Below are 20759 nucleotides of genomic sequence, written 5' to 3' on the forward strand. Positions count from 1 at the left end.
CAGTTGCTTGAGTGCCTGTAAAAAAATCTAGTCTTCCCATTGGCTTCTTGCTGATTGGCTGTTTTGCTTCAAGCTAAATATACAACATGTGGCTTTAACACTCAGAAAGTTGAGTCAGTGGGAACCGAACCAGCCTTTTGGCAAGAGATGGAGGCAACTTAGCTGGGATATAGCAGCATGTGACATCACTCCTCTCTACTACATGAACATCTGTTCTGCAGACCTTAGGCACTGAGGCTACCTAGTTATCTCAAGTTGATTTCTTCCCGGTCACTGAGAAATAACAAAATGTTTCCAATTTAAACAGTCACTGGTATCTTCAATTAATATGTTGCATACTTTTTTATTTTCATTTTATCTCACTGTGGCAAGATACACTGAAGCCTCATTATAATAAAGCTAATGATAACATTAAATGCAAGCAAAATGGTATTCTATCTTTTTTGCTCAGTATTATAGTGAGGTACCAATGTATAAATTTGTTAAAATAAGTCTTCGTTTACTTACTTTAGGATGTGTTTTGGTAAGAATAGACACATAACACTTGAATTGAGAGAGAATAGGAGCTTTTAGAAGATCTAAGAAATTTCAATAAGTATCTACTTAATGTTGAAAATGTATATTTTAACAGAGTAGGAAAAATCTTTGATTTAGCCTATTAAGATTTATTGGGAATCGTGTTTTTATTTGTCATATTCTATTTTAAGAGAGATCATTGGCAATTTATTTACTCAAGTTTTTGTATTTTATTTTATTATCTTATAACAGTATTTTATTTTAGTAAGTTCTAGTTACTCACCTAAAAGTTGCTTCCATTAAAATTCTATATTATATCATTTGAGATAAATGATCAATCTAGGAAATGATATAAACAAATAAAATAGAAAGATTTTAACTTGGCCACATGTCACCTCAGCATAATAGTACCAACAATTTCCCAACTTCAAGGAAGGGTACCAACCTGGAAAGTTATCCAGAAACAGGGGGCTGGTATTCTAAGGCATGACAGGGCACAGTTAGGATCTTAAGCTGGCATTTTCTTTTCCTAATTGTAAGTTTTCTGTCTGCCTAATTCTTTTTTTTTCACTCAATTACTGCTGTTTATTTGCTTTCCAAAACTATTATAAAGAACTATTTTCCTGAGCAGGACATATGAAATGGAATCTACTACCCATGGAGAAAAAGCTGTCTTCAGTTCATAACTTTGACGCACTCTTCAAATTCATAATTAAAAAAAATAAAAAGAGACTTACGTTTATAGCAGTAGGCATCAAATTTGCTATCAGGTAAAGGGAAGCCTGTCTGGTTCTCAAAACGATACAGGGTTCTCACCCCTAGTAAGCCACCTCCACACTGGGCCCTGGCCACAGTCACAGGGTGGCGCACACTGGCATCTGACAGCCAGCCATAATCACATTTGTCATATCCATTTCTCCAGGCAGCATGTAACTCCCCTACAGTAGCAAGTCGGGCATCCTGGCTGGCACACTCTTCTTTAGCCTCTTCAAAAGTGAGTTTGTTGGGACCCGTGACATGGAACACATCCCCTGGGAGAAGGTTCAAAGAAGACAATTAGAAGCTAGATTTTCACTTCTCTTTTTCTGAATATAGTAGGAAGAATATAATTCTAAGGCATGGGTTACACTGTTTAAAAAAAAAAAAGGAATTATATGACTAGACATGGATATTGCCACACTTTCTAATGTAACAATGAATTGATATCACATCATTAGGAACAGGGACAGAGTTGAAGTATGAGACAGAGATAGGGATAGGGGTAATGATAGGGGTAAGGATATGAACTGGACCAATATCTTCACTGCTGTAGAGAACTCCACAATATTTCCTTATCAATTCAAATCAGTATCTTCCCTGTAATTTATAATATTAGAGAGTTTCCTAGAACAATTAAGAACTTAAGTGAATTGCTGCCACTTGCTGACCATTATTTGTCAGAATTGGAACTGAAATACAGATCTTCCTGTCTTTGAAACTAGTTCTTTAATAATAATGCTACACTACCTCTCATTATAATAGAAATAAATTATTATCATTATTATTATCAAACCTCCACAAATGTCCTACTTCTGGACTGCAGCATGAGCGCCACATATTCTTTCCAACTAAATTCAAATTCTGACAGGTTTTATTAAATTGGGAGAGTTCTAGTATGGCCCATATCAGATGACACATCTGTCCCCTGAGAATTGAATTAGCTCTCTTCTGCAAGGTTGGTCCTCAAAAAATAAGTACCTAAGGATGAATATTTTTGGTCACAGTAACTCATAGACTATCTACTAGAGTGTGGAGAACTGTTATCTATGTGAATGAAGAAAGTTCTCATATATCTGATTACATGGATATATTAATAACATGTGCAGGTAATTTAGAATATTTAAATAATAACACTTTTTGTCTATTCAAAACCCCATGATGAAAATTCTATTTGCATATAAACCTATTTCCATAGCCATAGAAAAAGCAAATTATCAATTTTGTTATAACAAATTTTGTCCAGTTAATAACAATCTACATGTACTTCCTTTGATTCCTCTTCACGTTCCTTAATAAAAAGAATTAATTATATACAGTCAGCATTTATAGGAGGGTAAAGGAGGTGCTGACTTCAGCTATAGTTTATAGTTTTACGCTTTTTTCTGTTCTGCCATAAAATAGTAATTATCTGTCAGTTCCCCATTTCACAACTCCCTACTGCACCTCTGCCATGTCAAACATCTCAACCACTCCAACCAAATGGACATAAGTTCCCAAACCTCAGGGCAAAAACAAAACAGTTCAAGGAATGATCATGGAGCTTGGAGAAGGAAAATGATAAAGGTGGAAGTTAATGACAGCTTCTTTATTTCTCTATAAAGTAAAAGCAGTAGTTTTTATTTGTTGATTCATTAAAGAGAAACTAGAAATTATCTCCATTTCATCTTCAACTCTTACAGAGCATGACTTCTGGCAACAACAATAACAATTGACATTACATAGAAATTTCAAGTTTGCAAAGTGCCTGGAGGCCTCATTTCATAGAGCAATGTATACATAATTACTGTAAATATAAAATATTTTGGAAATTTTCTGGAATTTTTGATGGAAGTTAATTTACAAGAATTGATATTTAATCATAATTCAAATGAAAAACATATATGTCATTATTGGTATATAATGTATATGAATTGGTATATAATGTAGCTCTTAAAGTAGTTATGGAGTACCTAAAATGTTTTTTAATGAATATAGTTCAGGCAGGGAAAATATTCAAATGGGGCATAGCAACAGTAGCAGCATTGCACCTAAAAACTGTGCTAATTGCTATTATTTCATTTGATTCTGAGAGATAGGTGATATTACTATACCCATTTTACAGATGGGGAAACTAAAGTAGACAGCAATTAAATGACCTGCCTAGAGTCACACAGCTAGTGTGAGAGGCCAAAATTCAACTCAGTTCCTCCTGATTCCAGACTCAGCACTCTACCCAGTGTTCAACCTAGCTAGTCATCCTCAAATGTGATCACTTCACCCAAATATGTGATGTGGATTTTTAAGAGAGGAGAGTAGATCTGTGGTTTTATTGCTGTAGGAAACTTCCTATTCCAATATAGATCAGCACTTTTTTTATTATAACTTCTAGTCTTCAGAATTTGCCTGGGAAACAGATTAAAGGACTTGCTGGAGCAAAGCAAATATGTTTCAGAGATGGGGCTTGAATCCAACTAAGTCGTCTTAAACCAATTCTATTTCCATCATACCACATGGCATATCACCAATATGTTCATACAAAACTAATCACCTAATCACCAAGGATGTATTAAATACCTACTATATACTAAATATATACCAAGTACCATGCTAAATAACAGGTTTACAGAAACAAAAGTGAAAGTTTTTTGTCTTTAAGAAGTAACTTTCTAAGAGACAATGTATACATACAGAGGTAGATGTATTCAACATGTAGAATAGGTAAAATATGTACAAACAAGGTGTTTTAGGGGAGAGGAAGATGCTAGTATTGGGAAGATTTGAAAATATTTCTTGTGGAATGTGGCTCTTCCCCTTAGTTTTGAAGGAGACAAAGGGGTAGAGGTTAGCAGAGAGTATATTTCAGGCATGGAAAAAAAGATAATTGAAAGATTGGAAATAGGAAATGGAATATTACGTAAGAGAAACTTCAAGTAGATCAGATTAGACCATAGATTATTTTGGGGAGAACGGTATGTCAAGATGCTGGAAAGGAAGGTTGTAAAGGGCCTTAGATAAGAAACTGGGAAGATATTATGTTTGTTTGATCCTGAACATAATAAAGAATGATTGGAGTTTATAGAGTAGGGAAATAAGTTGGGCAGGTGTGTGCTTTAGGAAATTTTTTCCCCTGAGGCAATTGGGGTTAAGTGACTTGCCTGGGGTCACACAGATAGGGAGTGTTAAGGTTCTGAGATAAGATTTGAACTCAGGTCCTTCTGACTTCTGGGCTGGTGCTCTATCCACTGCTCCACTTAGTTGCCAAAGGATTATTATTTTAATGACTGTATGAAGGATCATCGGAATAAGGAGAGACTCTAGGCAAGGCAAGCATTTAGCAATCTCTTTCCATAGCCTAGGTGAAAGGTGAGAAGAGCCTCAAACTAAGGTGATATCATTATTTTAAAAGATGACAGATGTGAAACATGTTGTGGAGATAAGACATAAGTGACTGATAAGTGACTTACTGGCTTTGCATGATGCATGAAAACAATTCAAGCAATAATACTGATAGGAACAACAAAGGTCAAAATGAGCCAAGATTGGTGAGAGAAGCTAAAGATAACAAAAAAGGAGTGGGGGAAAATATGACTTGAAGAGAAGGCAAAGTGCCACAAGAATAGAGAAGGGTAAATCTAATATGAGATAAGAACCAGTGAATTTGATTTTGAATCCTAGGAAAATAACCTAATTTTTTTTCATTATCAGATCTTTAAATTTCTTAGTGAGGAAAATGTTGTTAATAAATTTATTTAGATTTTTAACAAAATGTCTTATAAACTAACTGATACTATTCTTGAGAAAAAAGATAGAAAGATAAGGATTAAATGATAATACATTGAATGAATCTAGAAACAGATGTATGTACTCAGACATATTAATGATTGAGTGTCAGTGTAGCAGCTTTTTTCTAAAGGAGTGCATCAGAGATTTTTTTGCTGGGCTCTGTGCCACATGACATTTTAATTAATCTTAAATAAGGCACAGGTGGTATGATCATCAAATCTGAAATGACAAAAAGCAAGAAGGATTAGCTAACACTGAATGACAGCATCAGGATCCAAAAGAAACTTGAATGACTGGAGTACTGAGCTAAATCTAATATAATGGAATTCAATTAAGATAAATGCACAATCTTTCAAATAGGTACAAAAATAAATCAATTTAAAGTTGATAGAATAGGATGGGAGAGACATGCTTTATTCTATAAATTTAAAATGAAATTTTAAAATATATCTGTATGTTTTCTATGAACCCGGTATTCTCCAAAATGTCAGGTAGGCAGAAAAGCTAATGCAATCTTCCATTTAATTAAGAGAAACATTTCTTCCAAAGAACAAAAAGGTGTTTGAAAGTCCTAATCTTTTGCCCTACTTTCAGCAGACCTCATCTAGGGTACTAAGTGTTCAATTCTGGGGACCAGGATCTAAGAAGAATCTGTAGAAAGCAACTAGCCATGAGCCTTGAGTCTATTACATTTGAAAATTGGTTAAAGGAACTGGTGATGTTTATGTTGAGCATCAAGAAGAACATGTGCCTTCAACTATTTCACAAGCTATCTCATGGAAGAGAAAATTGTTCTTTTTGGCCATGGAGGGCAGATCCAGGATTCACCATGGGTGGAAATTATAAAGAAACAAATTTAAACTTAATTTTAGGGGAAAAAAAACTCTCAAACAATTAAAACTATCCAAAAAAAGGAATGAGGAGTTGTATGTTGTCCCTCCCAAGAATTCTTAAAGAAAAGGTTAAAAGATCACTTGAGTATGTGAGAGTGGGGATGCCTTTTGTCCACAGATTAGAAGTTCATCCAACTGTTGGATTCTGTGATTTAGTTATTCTGTAACTTTGAGATGACATTGAAATTTCTAGTTTTTATAGCTAGAAAGGCTGGTAGTGACCTTGATAGAATTAGGGGAATTTTGAAGGGAGGGATGTTCTAAGGTAGAAGATAATGAGTTCTGATTTGGATAAGCTGAGTTTAAGATGCCTAATAGACGCCAAGTTCAAAACTAGAACTAGGCTAGGCCCAAATATGAATCAATGTTTGCCATTACAAAGGTCAAGGTCTTTTATTAAGAAATAAAGAATTCTTTCTTTTCTCTCTTTCCTCAACAGAAAACAAAAGTTAATGTTGCTACAAAGGTCTGATTAGTTTTCTGGAACATGTGATCCATCTCACCGATGGACCTTGTCTCAAAACTACATGGCAGACAGAGAGACGGCATCACCTTGAACAGTTCTATTCATATCAATATTACACTTGTTTTAGGTCTGAAAGGAATGTAAGTGTGAAAACAGGCAGCATGCCAATATTTTTCCCTCCTAGGTAGAACATTTGGATTTGTTATTACAGCTGGAGTATCAATTTCATTGCCTTCCTTTCCTTCATTGTAGGGGGTTTCTACTTTGTGGAAAAACTACTAGACTTCCTAAATTGTAAGAATATTCAACACACTTAAGTATGGCAGAAAAAATACAATTAGAGAACAAGTCCTGTTTTACCAAACAACACTGTTATTTTATATGCTGGAGAATAAATAGCATGTGCTTCTCAGTAGTTTACTTAAGACACCAGCCTCCATACTGGGTTAGACCAAAGAATTTACTCAATCATATAACCTATTGGGATTTACCATACAACCAATCTCAAAGTTTTACACAACAAACATTTTGTATGAGACCTTGGCAGGTGCTTGTAAGGTATGAAAATGAATATGTAATAGGTTGCTAACTGAATACAAAACCATGTATATCATATTGAAATATTTCCTATACTTTTTCTTCCTTTAAAAATATCAATCATTTCATTCATTTTTATCATGGCCATATTCCCATTTATCCATTCACTCGGCCTAATAAAAAAAAAGTTCACAGAATAGTTATTTGCTCTAAGCTTTCTCTTCTGTCATACAATAGCCATCTATACCTAATTTCAAATTTATGAGCAGAGAACATTTCAAACACCATAAACCAAAATAGAAAATATATGAAAGGGATAACTCTATGAGATTAAATATGGTACAAATAGAAAGAGATGGGCCACTATTCTTTCTGCTGCCACCTCTTAGGTATTGCTTGTGCTTTCTCTTTAGAGAAAAGATAAAGAGAATGTAAAAAAAATGCTCCAAAATCCTATAAATGTATTTATTATCATTCCAACACATATAGTATGGTACCTTGTGGGACACTTATAATAAGTAGCAGAGAGAAGGGTGACATGGAGGAAGAACAGCAAAGGAGACTGAATGGCTAAACAAATAGTAGAGTCAAGACTCACAGAAATCCAGAGAAAAGAGAAAAGTAAAATACTCCATAGCAGTCAAGATGGATTATATTGAAAAGAAGCCATTAGTCTGAGGCATCATCTCACATTCATCAGACTGGCTAATATACCAGAAAAGGAAAATACTAAATGCTGAAGAGCATGTAAAAAAAACAGGAAAATTGATGACACTATTAGTGGGATTATAAACTAGTTCAACTAACTATTCTGGAGAACAATTTGGAACTACACCCAAAAGGAAATAAAATTGTGCATACCATTTTAACCCAGCAATACTACTCCTAGGTCTGAATTCCAAAGAAATCAAAGAAGAGGATTCATATATACAAAAATATTCATAACAGCTCTTTGTTCTGATGGCAAAGAATTGGAAATTGAAGAGATGCCCATCAGCTGAATAATTATAACATATGATTGTGGTGGAAAACTATATTGTAAGAAATGATGAATGGAATGATTTCAGAAAAACCTGACAAGATTTATATGAGCTGATGTAAAGCGAAGTGAGCATAACTAGGAGAATAATGTCTACAGTATCAGTAATATTGTATCATGATGAATTGTGAAAAACTTAACTATTCTTACCAAAACAATGATCTACAGCAGTTACAAAGGACTCATTATGAGAAAAGCTAAATACAACCAGAGAGAAAACTGAGGACTTCTGAATGCAAATTGAAAAAAATATATTTTCTTTCACTTTATTTTTCTTGCTTTTTATTTCTTTCATAATTCAGCAAATATGAAAATGTTCTGTAAGAATTCATATGTATCATGGATATTATATCTTTTCCTTCTTAATAAATTGGAGAGGAGTAGGTGGAAAATTCAAAATTGAATTTTTTTTAAGGCTACTATATTTGGTAATTGAGAGATCATTGATCACTTACTTTAGAAAGAATGTTTCATTGGAATAATGAGATTAGAAACCAGGCTTCAAAGGATTTATAATTGAGTGAAAGGAGAAGCTATGTAGGAATTTAATGAAGACAAATTTCTTAAGCTTAGCTAGAAAGGGGAACAGAGATATTGTATTTTACCTAGCAAGGATGTTAGAACCTAGTAAGAATTCCTTTTTGTTTTATTTTGGGGGAATTGTGGACTGCAGGGAAGTAATCACTAGTCAGGGAGATAATAAAGACTGGAAGGCTGGGGAGAGGAACTGATGACAATAAGTGAGGAACTGAATGAATTAATGTATAATTTTTAAATTTTTTTTTAATTTTTTGCTGGTTGCTATGTGCTAAGCACTGTGCTAAATCCTGGGGACACAAAGAGAAAATTGAAAGTCCCTGTTCTCAAGAGGCTCACATTTTAACTGGAGAAAACAATATATGTAAATGAGTTCAGCCACAGATTAGATGGAAAATATCTGTCTCAAGTGTGCATCAGGGGTACATATGGTGAGGCCTAGGGATCTTTTAAATACATCAGCATTGAAGATATTTACAGAATAGCAGTCCAGGGATTTGGAGACCATAGTGGTAAGGAACCTGTTATGGTCTGAAAGACTTTAGGATGTCCGAGGCAGAGCAGATTATATAGTTGATGTTAAATTGATGGAGAAGATGGGAAGGAATCAAATATTCTTATAGGGCCTCATTATCAAAGACTTTGTAAAAGTTCCTAAATAATGATGTCAAAAAAATGTAAGTTGTTAAATAAGAAGGAACTCTAATGACAAGAGCCTAGTTTTTTTTTGTTTTTGTTTTTTAGTGAAACTGAGATGAGGTTCTCATTTTTGATTGGGGACAATGAGTAGAATGAGAAACTTAAGGAAAGAAGGAGTTTGAAATAGCAGTTGTGATTAGTAGAATAAGGAATCACTTGAAGTGGGGAGTGAAAGGAGTATCTTGCCGCTGTGAGGAAGGTTCAGTTGAGATTAGAAAAGCATAAATTTGTTATGGGATCCAGTCTGCAGTTTCACAACTTCCTCAGGAGCCATTCAGCAGCACGTGCCCAGGGGGGAAAGGAAGCAGACAGTAGAAGTAATTTAGGATTTCAGTTTAGCAAAGCAAGAGTGACAATAGGATAAGAGAGTAAGAAATTCAATAGTAGAGAATAGTATAGAATTGAACTAGTTATCCACCTGATCAAGATTGGAAAGGGAGGAAACTATTTCCAGATCAGGAATCCACACATCAAGTCCGTGATAGAAGCAGGATATGTAGTATCTTTCCTATTTTACACATTAGGAAATTGAAGTTCAGAGAGGTTGATTTGCCTAAAATCACACAGCAAATAAGTTGCAAAGATAAGATTCAAACTCACATTTGATATTCTTCCTACTACACCACAGCTTCTTCACAGAGTAATGAAGAAAACAAGTAAAAAAAAATTCTAAAGAGATTAGAATTGCAGAATGGGATTATCTAGTTCAATTTTGTCTTTCCATGTACTCATATACTTTCATCTACTCAGGTAAAGTTTAGACCCTTTCTGGTGAAATAATCAAGTCAATTACTTAGTAACAGATCCTGAATTTGAATGCAGGTTTTCTTGACTTCCACATCAATCTTATATTTTTAGTGACCCCTAATCAACCCCATTGGGCTTAGTCATGTCTTGAAACCAGTTGTATTCATCCAAGAATAATTCACCAAAATGATTCTGATAAACTCTAAAAATTCAGAAGCAGAAGTGAGAGGAAGCCTCTTTGTGACTGATATTTAGCAATAACCAATGATTTAAAAAGAAAGAAATAAATTACCCTCATGTAGAATACAGAGAATTCCATGCACTGTAAGATTCTTGGCCAAGCCTCAGATTGAATGCTCATTTTATATAACAGAAAATTGAAAGCATTTCCAGATTTGTCTGGTTCTGTGCTCTTCCTAACTTCAAGAACTATAAAGACCTAAGCTAATGTCTCTGCTCTCAAAAATAACATTATGATATGTAAAAACATGGGAGCTAGACTTCATCAGCCTATATCTCATATTGAACAGCCCACATTGTATAGGTTTTTATTTGATATTTACAAAGTGCTTTATTCATAACAACCCTGGGGTATAGAGATTATTAACCTAATTTTAATATTGTCATTCTACTTACAGAAATAATCATCTGTAAAAAGCATTTGTTAAGCTTTTGCTGTGTCTGAGAAACTCTCTGAGCACTATATACAAAGAATGTAAAGGATACAAAGAAAGTTAAAAAATAGTTCCTGACCTTTACATGTGCAGAAATTCTTGTAGTATCCCTTTTATAGTGACAGGAAATTGGAAATTGAATGTATGCCCAATCAGTTGGGGAACAGCTAAACAAATTATGATATATGAAGGTAATGGAATATATTGTTTTATAAGAAATGATAAGCAGGTTGACTTCAGGAAAGCCTGTAAAGATTCACATGAACTGATGCTGAATGAAATGAGCAGAACAGAGAGAACATTGCATGTAGTAACAGCAAGATGATCAACTATGATAGACTTAGTTCTTATCAACAATACAGAGATCCAAGATAATTCTAATAGACTTGGGATAGAAAATGCCATCTATATCCAGAGAGAACTTCACCTTTTTGTGATTGTTGTTTGTTTTTTTCTTTCTCAGGAATTAACATGATTAATATGGAAATATATTTAAAATACTTGGACATGTATAACCTATATCAGATCTCTTGCTATCTTGGGGAGAGAGGAAGGAAAAGAGGGAGAGAAAAAAAAAAGTTTGGAACTCAAAATTTTACAAAAATGAATGATGAAAACTCTTTACATATAATTGAGAAAATAAAATACTATTGAATTTTTAAAAAAAATAGTTCCTAACCTCATTCTAATGGAGAAGACAACATGTAAACAACTATGTGCATATTAGATATATAGGGTGTAAATGAGAAGTAATCCCAGAAGGAAGGCATTAGCAGTAGAACAAAACAGGAAAGACTTTAAATAAAAAGTTGACTTTGGGTTAGTCTTGAAAGAAATCAGAAAAAAAACAAAAATAAGAGTTAAAGGGATACAACCAATAAGAAGCCACCAAAATGGGTTATATAGTGTTTTGTGTGTGGAACAGCAAAAGTCCTTTATTGTTGGATCATAATGTGTAAAGGAAGGAGTAAAATATAAAACTAGAAAGGTAGGAAGGGGCCAATTTATGAAGGACTTTAGAAGTCAAACAGAATGCTTTATGTTTTATAGATTTTATGGTTTATTTTTAGATTTGATATTTGATTAGAGGTTAATAGGATACTATTGGAATTGTTTGAGTTGAGGGTTAAAGACATGCTATTCATTGATCTTTATTTTATTTTCACTTTTTGGAATTCAACACATTTACTTTCTCTAGAAAAAATTGCAAGTTTTTGTCACAATAATATTTAAATGAGTGTGTATGCTCACAGAAGTGTGTAAAAATTAGATAAAAATTGCATATTGCATGTAATTTAAATGAAATGGTATAAATAGATCATCATTACATGAAATCATCTGTTATATATTTATGTATGAATTATTTAAGTGCTGTTTTACATGGATATATACAAATGGATTGCTTTATATTCTATATGTGTTGTGCTATATATCTCTATATTGTATATATAGACATAGTTTGTATTTTCTGTCAGTTGATTTTATACTTGCATATGCATACAAACACAAAATATCTCCAAATAATATGATAGATAGATAGATAGAAGTATAGAGAAAGGAACAATTATTTGTTAAGCACCTATTATGGTACAGGCATTGTGCTATAAATGTTATCAAGAGAGAAAGAGATAGAGACAGAGAAAAAGACAGAAAGAGTGACAGCCATTTATGTATGTCTATGTCTATGTAGGGTAATTTCATGACACCATATTCTATAATAGCATATCATCTATGACTTTGTATCTATATGCATATATATCTAGTGAGAATGACAGATCTCTAGTAATAAAAAGACAAAATAATTTTTAAATTGCTTTCAAATTTCAAATTTCCTTTTTTATTTTGGTTTTATTTAGACAAGAGAAATACAGTAATAGCAAGCATTTAAATTTAAATCATCTTTTAAAATGTTCAGTGTTTTATGTATGTTATCTCATTGTGGCCTAAAAGCAACCCTCCTACAGGCATCATTAGCATCCCCTTCCAGATGAAGCCCAGGTAGATTAAATTACTTGCCCAGGATCATAGAGCTAAGTATCAGAGGCAGGATTTCAGTCTTAAGTCTTCTTGATTCCAGGTCCAACACTGTAGCTAGTCTACAACACTAGGCTCTAGTATATGAAAACAAATGCCCATTCATTTCATGGGACAATGGATCTCTCACTAGTATATGCTGGTTAACAGTTAACAGAGTGCTATATAACTTTTTGAGGGGAAGTACTTCAGTTATTCAAAAGCATGCATGTTACTCTAGTAATTTGAGCCTTTAATCCTTAGGGAAACAAATATTTTATTAATTCTAGCAAGAAAAACTATATGCTGCCAAGGTAATTCCCTTTCATTTCAGGATTAAAGATAGAATTTGGCTTGATATATTTTGAATTTGCAGGTAAAACAAATGAAAAGTCTGTTTAGGACCTTCTAAATTTCCCCTTTTTTATGTTAAAGTAAGCATGATGTAGCTTTCCTTAAAAAAAACAGGCTTTATATTTGATCTAAAATTAAGGCTCATGTTTAGTGAAAAAAACCTCTGGTTCATAATGTAATTTATATGGATTAAATCATATTTATGTGGAAATACATCAACATGCTTGTCAGCAGTTCATTGGGTTACTTATACAAGTAGATCCATGAAAAAACTATTTAGCATATGAAAGATGTTCAGAACAAAATGATGTTCAAGAAATGTTACAAAAGATCTCTTATTTAGAACTATGATGTTTTCATCTAAGTGAGAAAAGCTTCTAAAAACAATTTCTGGGCTGTTGACTCTTGAAAAGACATAGGAGAAGCAGTTAGATGGTACAGGGAATAGAGAATTAGACTTAGAGACAGACCTCAAGCTTAGCTATGTGATCCTAGACAAATCACTTGATTTCGGTTTACCTCAGTTTCTCAATGTTAGGTTGTTGTGAAGATAAAATAAGATTATATTTGTAACCTGCTTCATAAAATTTAAAGCTATATGTAAATAATAGCTATTATTATGATTATTGTTCATTTCAGCTGATAGTAAAATGGTTTGCCATTTCTTTAACCAGTTCATTTTACAGATAAAGAACTGAGGCAAAAAAAGTTAAAGTGTTTTGCTCAAGGTCACACCGCAAGAAGTAGCTAAGCCGAATTTGAACTCAGGAAGATGAATTTTTCTAATTTCACGCCCAGTGCTCTGTGCATTTGTGGCACTAACTAGCTGCCCCTATTATTATATCAGCTAAAAAAAATCTTCCTTTCTCTTTTTGCACCTTGATCAACATAGGACAGACAGACAGATAGATAGACAGATAGATAGGACAGAAGATAGATAGATAGATAGATAGATAGATAGATAGATAGATAGATAGATAGATTCTTCTAAGTGCTCTTTTCCCATTCTATGACCTCTTTCCCTTATAGAGGGAAAACTGAAAACATGGTTTTGAAACCCAGTGAAAAATCAAAAAAAAAAAAAAAAAGAGGTTTGATTTTATCCCTATTTCTAGCCTTATTAAATAGATAGCTCCTCTAGTTTTAGAAAAACTCATGCTTTGGGGCAATGAGGTGGTGCAGTAAATAGAGCACCAGCCCTGAAGTCAGAAGGACCTAAGCTCAAATCTGATCTCAGACACATAATACTTCCTAGCTGTGTGACCCTAAGCAAGTCATTTTACCCCAATTGCCTCAGGAAAAAAAAAAGAAAGAAAAGAAAAGAAAAGAGAGAGAGAGAAAACTCATACTTTTTGGTCTCAGACCCCTTTATATTCTTAAAAATTATTGAAGACTCCCCCACACAAGAGTTTTTATTTATGTGGACTATGTCAAAATTTACCATAGAAATGTCAACATTTTAGTACTATTGTTAAAATAGTTTTGATCCTGTGGACTGCCAGCAAGATTCCCTTTGAGAATTACTACTCAGGCTCCTCGCATAACAAAAATGAGAAAAAGCTTGCACAGAAAGGAAGTCCTGAAGTGTTCACTGCTGATTACATTGGGCAAGAAAAGCTCACAGTTCTAAATGACTCCTAAAATAAAATGTACTATTGGAATAGCTGGTGTGACAATGGTTCTAACCCTGCACAGAACCTTGTGCACAATACAAACTCAGGAAATATTTGCTGATTAATGCTTTTAAAAACAAGTTTCTGACATTTCTTTTTCTAAGTTGTTGAAGAACAAGAAGCAGATGAATCAGCGGATGAAGAGCTGACCTCACAGAAGCAAGCCATGGGTTCAGCTTCTCCTTCTAACATATATAGTTTCTACAATCCTAGGGATATCACTTTTCTTCTTAGTACATTAAGAAACAATTTAAGACCTAAAGGTGAGGAACAGTTGATAGGGGGAATTTCTTCTCAAAGTATTGAAGTGCATATACTTATACTAATGAAATCTTTAGTAATCCAGGAAAAAGGGGGGGGGAGACTTGGTGTAAACCCTTAATTCCTAAACTATACTGCAATTCCCCAGGTTCTTCAGTGAACATGTAGGAGCAGTGTAGCAGTATAACATGGGATATTTAAAATTTTGATTTAACTATTTAATAAACTAGGTATTTCTAACTTATTAGATTGGTTTGGGGGGTTGTTTTCTCTCTTTCTTTTTTTTTTTTGGCATGTTAGGCATAATATAAATGTTATTGAGACACTAAGGACTCCATGACTGAGAAAGTTTCAGAACCACTAGTTTATTCAGATGAATGGGAAGGTTGGCTCCATCCACCTCTATGATTTTCATGGAGTGATATTACTTCATAGGATTAATTTACTGCTAAAACAAATAAGCTAATTATATGGATTACGTGGGAAAAACTTGGGGATTATTCCCTATATTGTTGTTTTGTCCCCTTCATTCTGGAAGAGGATTATGATATCAGAGAGGTGATGCCCATGGACATATAAGTGATTTTGTATTGAAGTAAGGGCTGTATAAAGTCAGCAGCTCAGTTTCTCTTCCAGGACCCCATCCAGTTTCTGGGGGCCAGTTATAGATCAGGACAACTGGAGGTGATCCCTGGATGCAGTGGGGATCTGTGGTCCTTTTTTAAACTTAGGTCCTTCAAAAGGGTCTCAGTTTGACTGAAGCTGCACACAATTAGTCATTAAAACTATGAAAGAGGCAATTTCTTATTCCCATATTATACATACAAGACAGGTAGAGTAATATAATAGAAAGCCCATCTCAGAAACAAGAAGATCTGGGCACAAATCCTACCTAAGCATATACTGACAAGTCAATTAATTTCAGAGTTCCCCAGACAACTCTTTAAAACTCTAAGCTGTTAAATAATTGCCTGTCTACATTAGCAGAAGGTTCTTCTTCAAGAATTCCCTAAACCAATAAAATCACAAGTCCAGTCCAAATTTAAAAAGTACAATAAATACTCAATTATGTATATGTAAATGTAAATGTAAAAATAAACGTTAAAAATAATGGGAATGTGATGTTAAATGTTGGAAATGAGAAGTATAGATATCAACACTATATAAATTTATATTAATTTTCCATTAGACTATAATAAATATAAGGCTGCTCTTTATGAATCTTTAGAGGCCAGTGATAAATTCCTGCAGTTATGCATTATTGACTTAATAGAACCAAAGAGGCTGTCTAGAAGTGTCTACTGGGATTACTATGAATTGTGTCTCTTAGAGGGACTGCTTGGGTGGTAAACTCAGAACCCTCCCACCAACAAGCTCTTTCACAGCTCTACAAGATTCCTCAGAATTCTGCATTGATCTACAACAACCGCTTTGGTTTTAAATTTGAAATACCACTCAATCCTTATAAGATATAGGTTCTCAAGCAAAGGCAATTATAGGCAACATGAGCTGTAGTTTTCTGCTAGCTTAATGACAAATAAATAATAGCATTGGGTTATCTGAAACCACCCTCAGTAACTATATCACTGCACACACATGTAAACACACACATATATATTGCCTCAACCAGTCAACAAACATGTATTAAGAATCTATGTGCTGGGCATTGTGCCAAATGCTAGAGACACAAAAAAAATCTTAACCTCTAATGCAATTCAAAGTTATTAAGCTATTTTAACTGTTCTTTTAGCGCTTAAAACTGAATTAAGACTTTTAAGACATCCTGCATTTAATCTCTCTGAATTATTCTAATTCTGAGTTTAAAATCAATATTTGAATCAGAAGTAAATAAGTGATATATGAGAAATTCTTCTAATTGATTTATTGTAGGCATTTTTTTATTATATAAGCTAATTATGGAATCAAATCAGCATTATCAGAGTAGTCACAATAGGAAGGAATCTAGTAGCCTAGATTCTGTTTAAATCAAAATGTAAGAGATTGAATAACTCCTGGCTTTGATCTCTGATTTTGACCCAACCTTAAGCTTTTCAAATGCTACAGAAGTTTAAAACGGATCTAAGTGTTAGATGATGAGGGAGTATTGTTAGAGTAAAAAGTGGCTCTCTAATAAATCAGGAAAAAAGATCAGATGAGAAAGATCCTGACCTCATTCTGCCTATACTAAATCTAATAAGCCTTCATCAAATGCTCCATTCACTTGGCAATATCCGCCAAAGACTAAACTCATTGTAAGGTTAGAAGTAGACCGTGAAAAGTAAAATGATTACTATTTGTTGATTACAATAAGATGAGAGTTGTATTCTCAGCTCTTTGAAATATTAATGTATGAAAGCTAGTGTTTTTCATTTAGACTGAGAGACAAGTCATATTTATTACTACAGGAAGAAATAACTCAATCTAGATGCTAAATTCCCAAAGACTAAAGACATGGGGGAGAGGGGGAAATATGAAATTTTTGTACATTCATTAGTCAAAACCAAAATGAACCAACAAGGAAAAGAAGAAAAAATCCCATAATCCAGGCTCAGAAAATATTCCTCCTTGACCAAAAAGGGCTAGGCATCTGTTAGCTGGTATTGTCACAATCAAGGTATTTTTATTCTTAAGAGTGACACCAGAACTTGGGAGATACATTAGACAAGTGTTACATAGGTAATTAGTTATCCTGGGTGACAAAGACAGGCCTAGAAGCAAACTACATTGGGCTTTAATACTTAACATTAACACATTAACTAAGTTGCTAATAAAAAAAAAAAAGAAAAGAAAAAAAAAAGAAAACATATGCATAAATAAGTAAATACTGACCACAGGCAAAATGCTTTGAGGAGGGACTGTATTAGCACCTAGACTGAGGAGATCAAGAAAAGCTGAAGATAGAAGGTGTGAGCTGAATTTTGAAAGAAATCAAAGATTGAAAGAATTAGAGATGAGGAGGGAGAGCAGGGTAAGTGAGGAAAAAGTCAATACAGAGTTAAAAGATTAAAAGGTATGTTCAAACAGCAAGTTGAATAGACCACAATGTGTAATAGAAAGGTTAGGTAGAAGGTAGATCAAGAAGAATATTAAACATCAGAGAGAGCTTATATTTTTTTGCAAAGATAATAGGAAAGTTATTTAGCAGGAGGTGACATGATCTGCCCTCTTCTTTAGGAAAATCACATTAATAGGAGAGATTTTAGGGAAGAGGGAGAGAGAGGGAAGGTTCTCAATGGGAAGCACAGGAATATTTACAACTTGTGATTTGACATGGATGAGGATTCAACAAAGGAAACTGAAAAAAAGGACTGGGCAAATTGGTAAGACTTTATTCAAGGTAACAGAATGAGAATGAGTATAATAAACCTGACAGGAGGGAAGAATATCATTGGGGTGCAATGCAGAAAGTTTAAAGGAGGAAGGCAGTAAGGAATAAGAAGACTGAGAGAAATTGCCTAGAAAGTAAGTAGTTAAAAATAATGATAGAAAGGTGGAGTGATGGCAGTTAATTTAAAAGCCAGAGGTATTAAGACTTTATATAAGTGATTGGAAATTATTATATATTCTTATGTAAGCATTTGACATAATGAAAATAGTATTTAAAAGATAACAGTCATATAAAATAGGTCTTTTATTATCTACCTCTTTAGTAATTAAGGATTATTATTATTAATTAAGGATCAATCTATAAGCATTTATTAAGCACGTACTATGTGCTATGTGCACTGTGCTACATATTGGGGAAACAAAAATTACGGTGAAGCAATCCTACCTCCAAAGGATTATTTTACAACTTTGCCATGCTGGAGGCCATTTATAAATCCTTTTCCACAGTTAATTTCTCAACAATAGTGCCTCATTGTTGAATCTACCATAATTGTAGTTTTTTTTTTTTTTTTCTCAGTATACCTGCTGCTTTTAAATAATTGCCTGAGGAGCTAATTATTATTGCTCTCCTATTCTATTGTTTTTTTAAAACTGCTGTCAAGTGTTTTATTCATAATTATAACTGTTCTTTAATATCTGTGACTATCCTAAGATTTTTTTAAAGGACACATGTGTTTTTAATCCTATCTGGCTGAATCTAATTAAATCCAATTGTTTGGATTTCATGAAAGAAGCCAAATGCCAAGAGAATACTTAACTATGACTTTATAATACAAGAAAGGATGAATAAAGAAAGTTGAAGTGTTAACTAAATAAGTATCTTTCTCAATAAATAACAAAATTAAACTATAGATTAATTACATCTTTGAATTATAATCTTCTTTATCCTTAACTTTCTCACTTTATAAAATCATCTGGTAAAATATAAGTTCTGAGCCAAAGCCAAGGTATTTTGGCTCCCAAGAATAGTCCAAATCATTCGATTATATGTGGTCTAAGGATATCAGTTTCTGAAAAGATACCCTTTCAAATACTCTTTGTTCCAAAGAATAATATTAAAGTAAAAGTAAGGAGTGTGATACAATTATACATAATAATAAACTTGGAAAAAATAATGGCCAGTTTTCATGGGAATCTCCTGTTATGTAACAAGTAAAAACCCTAAATGTAATTTTATTACTTTGGGTTTCCACATGAATTATAGTTAAGTAATTGGCTTTTTCTTCCCAGGTAAAAGTGATGATATTTTAAAATTATATTATAAATTATCTTGAATTCCTTTTCCTCTTTACCTTAACTTGACATCTGTATGAGGACTCTGTAACCTTCCATTGCAAGCCAAGAAGGAAAAGAATACTTAATAATTTGCCAATGGTTCCAAAGGCCAATCAACCAAGGAAAGAAGAATGAACAGAACAAAGTAACTGGATACATTCTGCATTTTCTCTGCTATTTCTCAAGGCCTATCCTTGGGAACAAGCAACAGTCTCAGGCTGATTTAAAAAGCTAGTTAACAAGAGTTGCAACATGAAGTCTTGTTCAGACAAACCTCAGCCTGTATTTAATGTCCTGTACTGTTCCTAATGCCTTTGAAACACAGAATTTTTCTTGCTTCCCTAATTTGAATATTAAACCAGAAGTAGAAGTATTGGAAACAGATTATATTCTGCTGATTTGGAATATATGTCCCATCCCAAATTTATTCTGATTTCTATACTCCGTTTTCTTCATCACCTTGTGGAAGCATAATAGGGCCTAATAAAATACTAACAGCCTATTTTCCAAGCAATCTCATCCAAAAATAAATAAAATGACTGACAAATAGCTAAACAAATTGCAGTTCATGATTGTAATAGAATACATTGCAGAAGAGAAGATAAAATGCACCATTCTAATCTCTGTAAAGGTGAAGAATTGTGAGTAACATTGTATAAATACAGTTTTAGCCTTAATAATCTCATTAGCTTTATTGAACTGCTTTTTAAAAAAATTCTTCATTATAAGGAATGACTCTTGATGTTCCCAGAGCAATAGGAAACTGAAATAAAGGAAGCAGCTCCAATACTCAGGAAATTATTCCAGAGATTAATAATCTATTTCACAAGAAAAATTGAAGGTCTTTTATAGCCCCCCAGAAATTTAAGACTGCAAATTTCATAAAACAGGAATTATCTTACCTAAATGTTGTATCTATCTCTCAGTGGCTAGCTTACTGATATATAGAATATATTTAATAAATGTCTGCTTAATAGATGAATGAACAAATGAATGCATGAATGAACAAATGAATGTGTAAATGATTGAATATAGGAAAGATCCTTCTACTTTCTATGGTCACCTCAGAATTCTTCAACTCTAATTTGAGTGAATCTAGACAAGTCTAAGAATACAGTCCTATTTTGGCAGATTTTTTTATGATTTGATCTCTTTACAAATTTGTTG

General features: G+C 33.4%; 1 protein-coding gene across 2 annotated transcripts in view; it reads right to left on the reverse strand.

The window, feature by feature from the left end:
• VCAN (versican) overlaps positions 1 to 20759 on the reverse strand; it is a 128047-nt gene that overhangs the window by 80555 nt on the left and 26733 nt on the right. For both annotated transcript variants that reach the window (XM_074282150.1, XM_074282149.1), the window contains exon 6: positions 1254 to 1547. In XM_074282150.1, the coding sequence (XP_074138251.1) occupies positions 1254 to 1547 (294 nt within the window). The remainder of the gene's footprint in view (positions 1 to 1253; positions 1548 to 20759) is intronic.

Source organism: Sminthopsis crassicaudata, chromosome 1 (assembly GCF_048593235.1).
Source record: "Sminthopsis crassicaudata isolate SCR6 chromosome 1, ASM4859323v1, whole genome shotgun sequence".
In the NCBI taxonomy this organism is placed as follows: domain Eukaryota; kingdom Metazoa; phylum Chordata; class Mammalia; order Dasyuromorphia; family Dasyuridae; genus Sminthopsis; species Sminthopsis crassicaudata.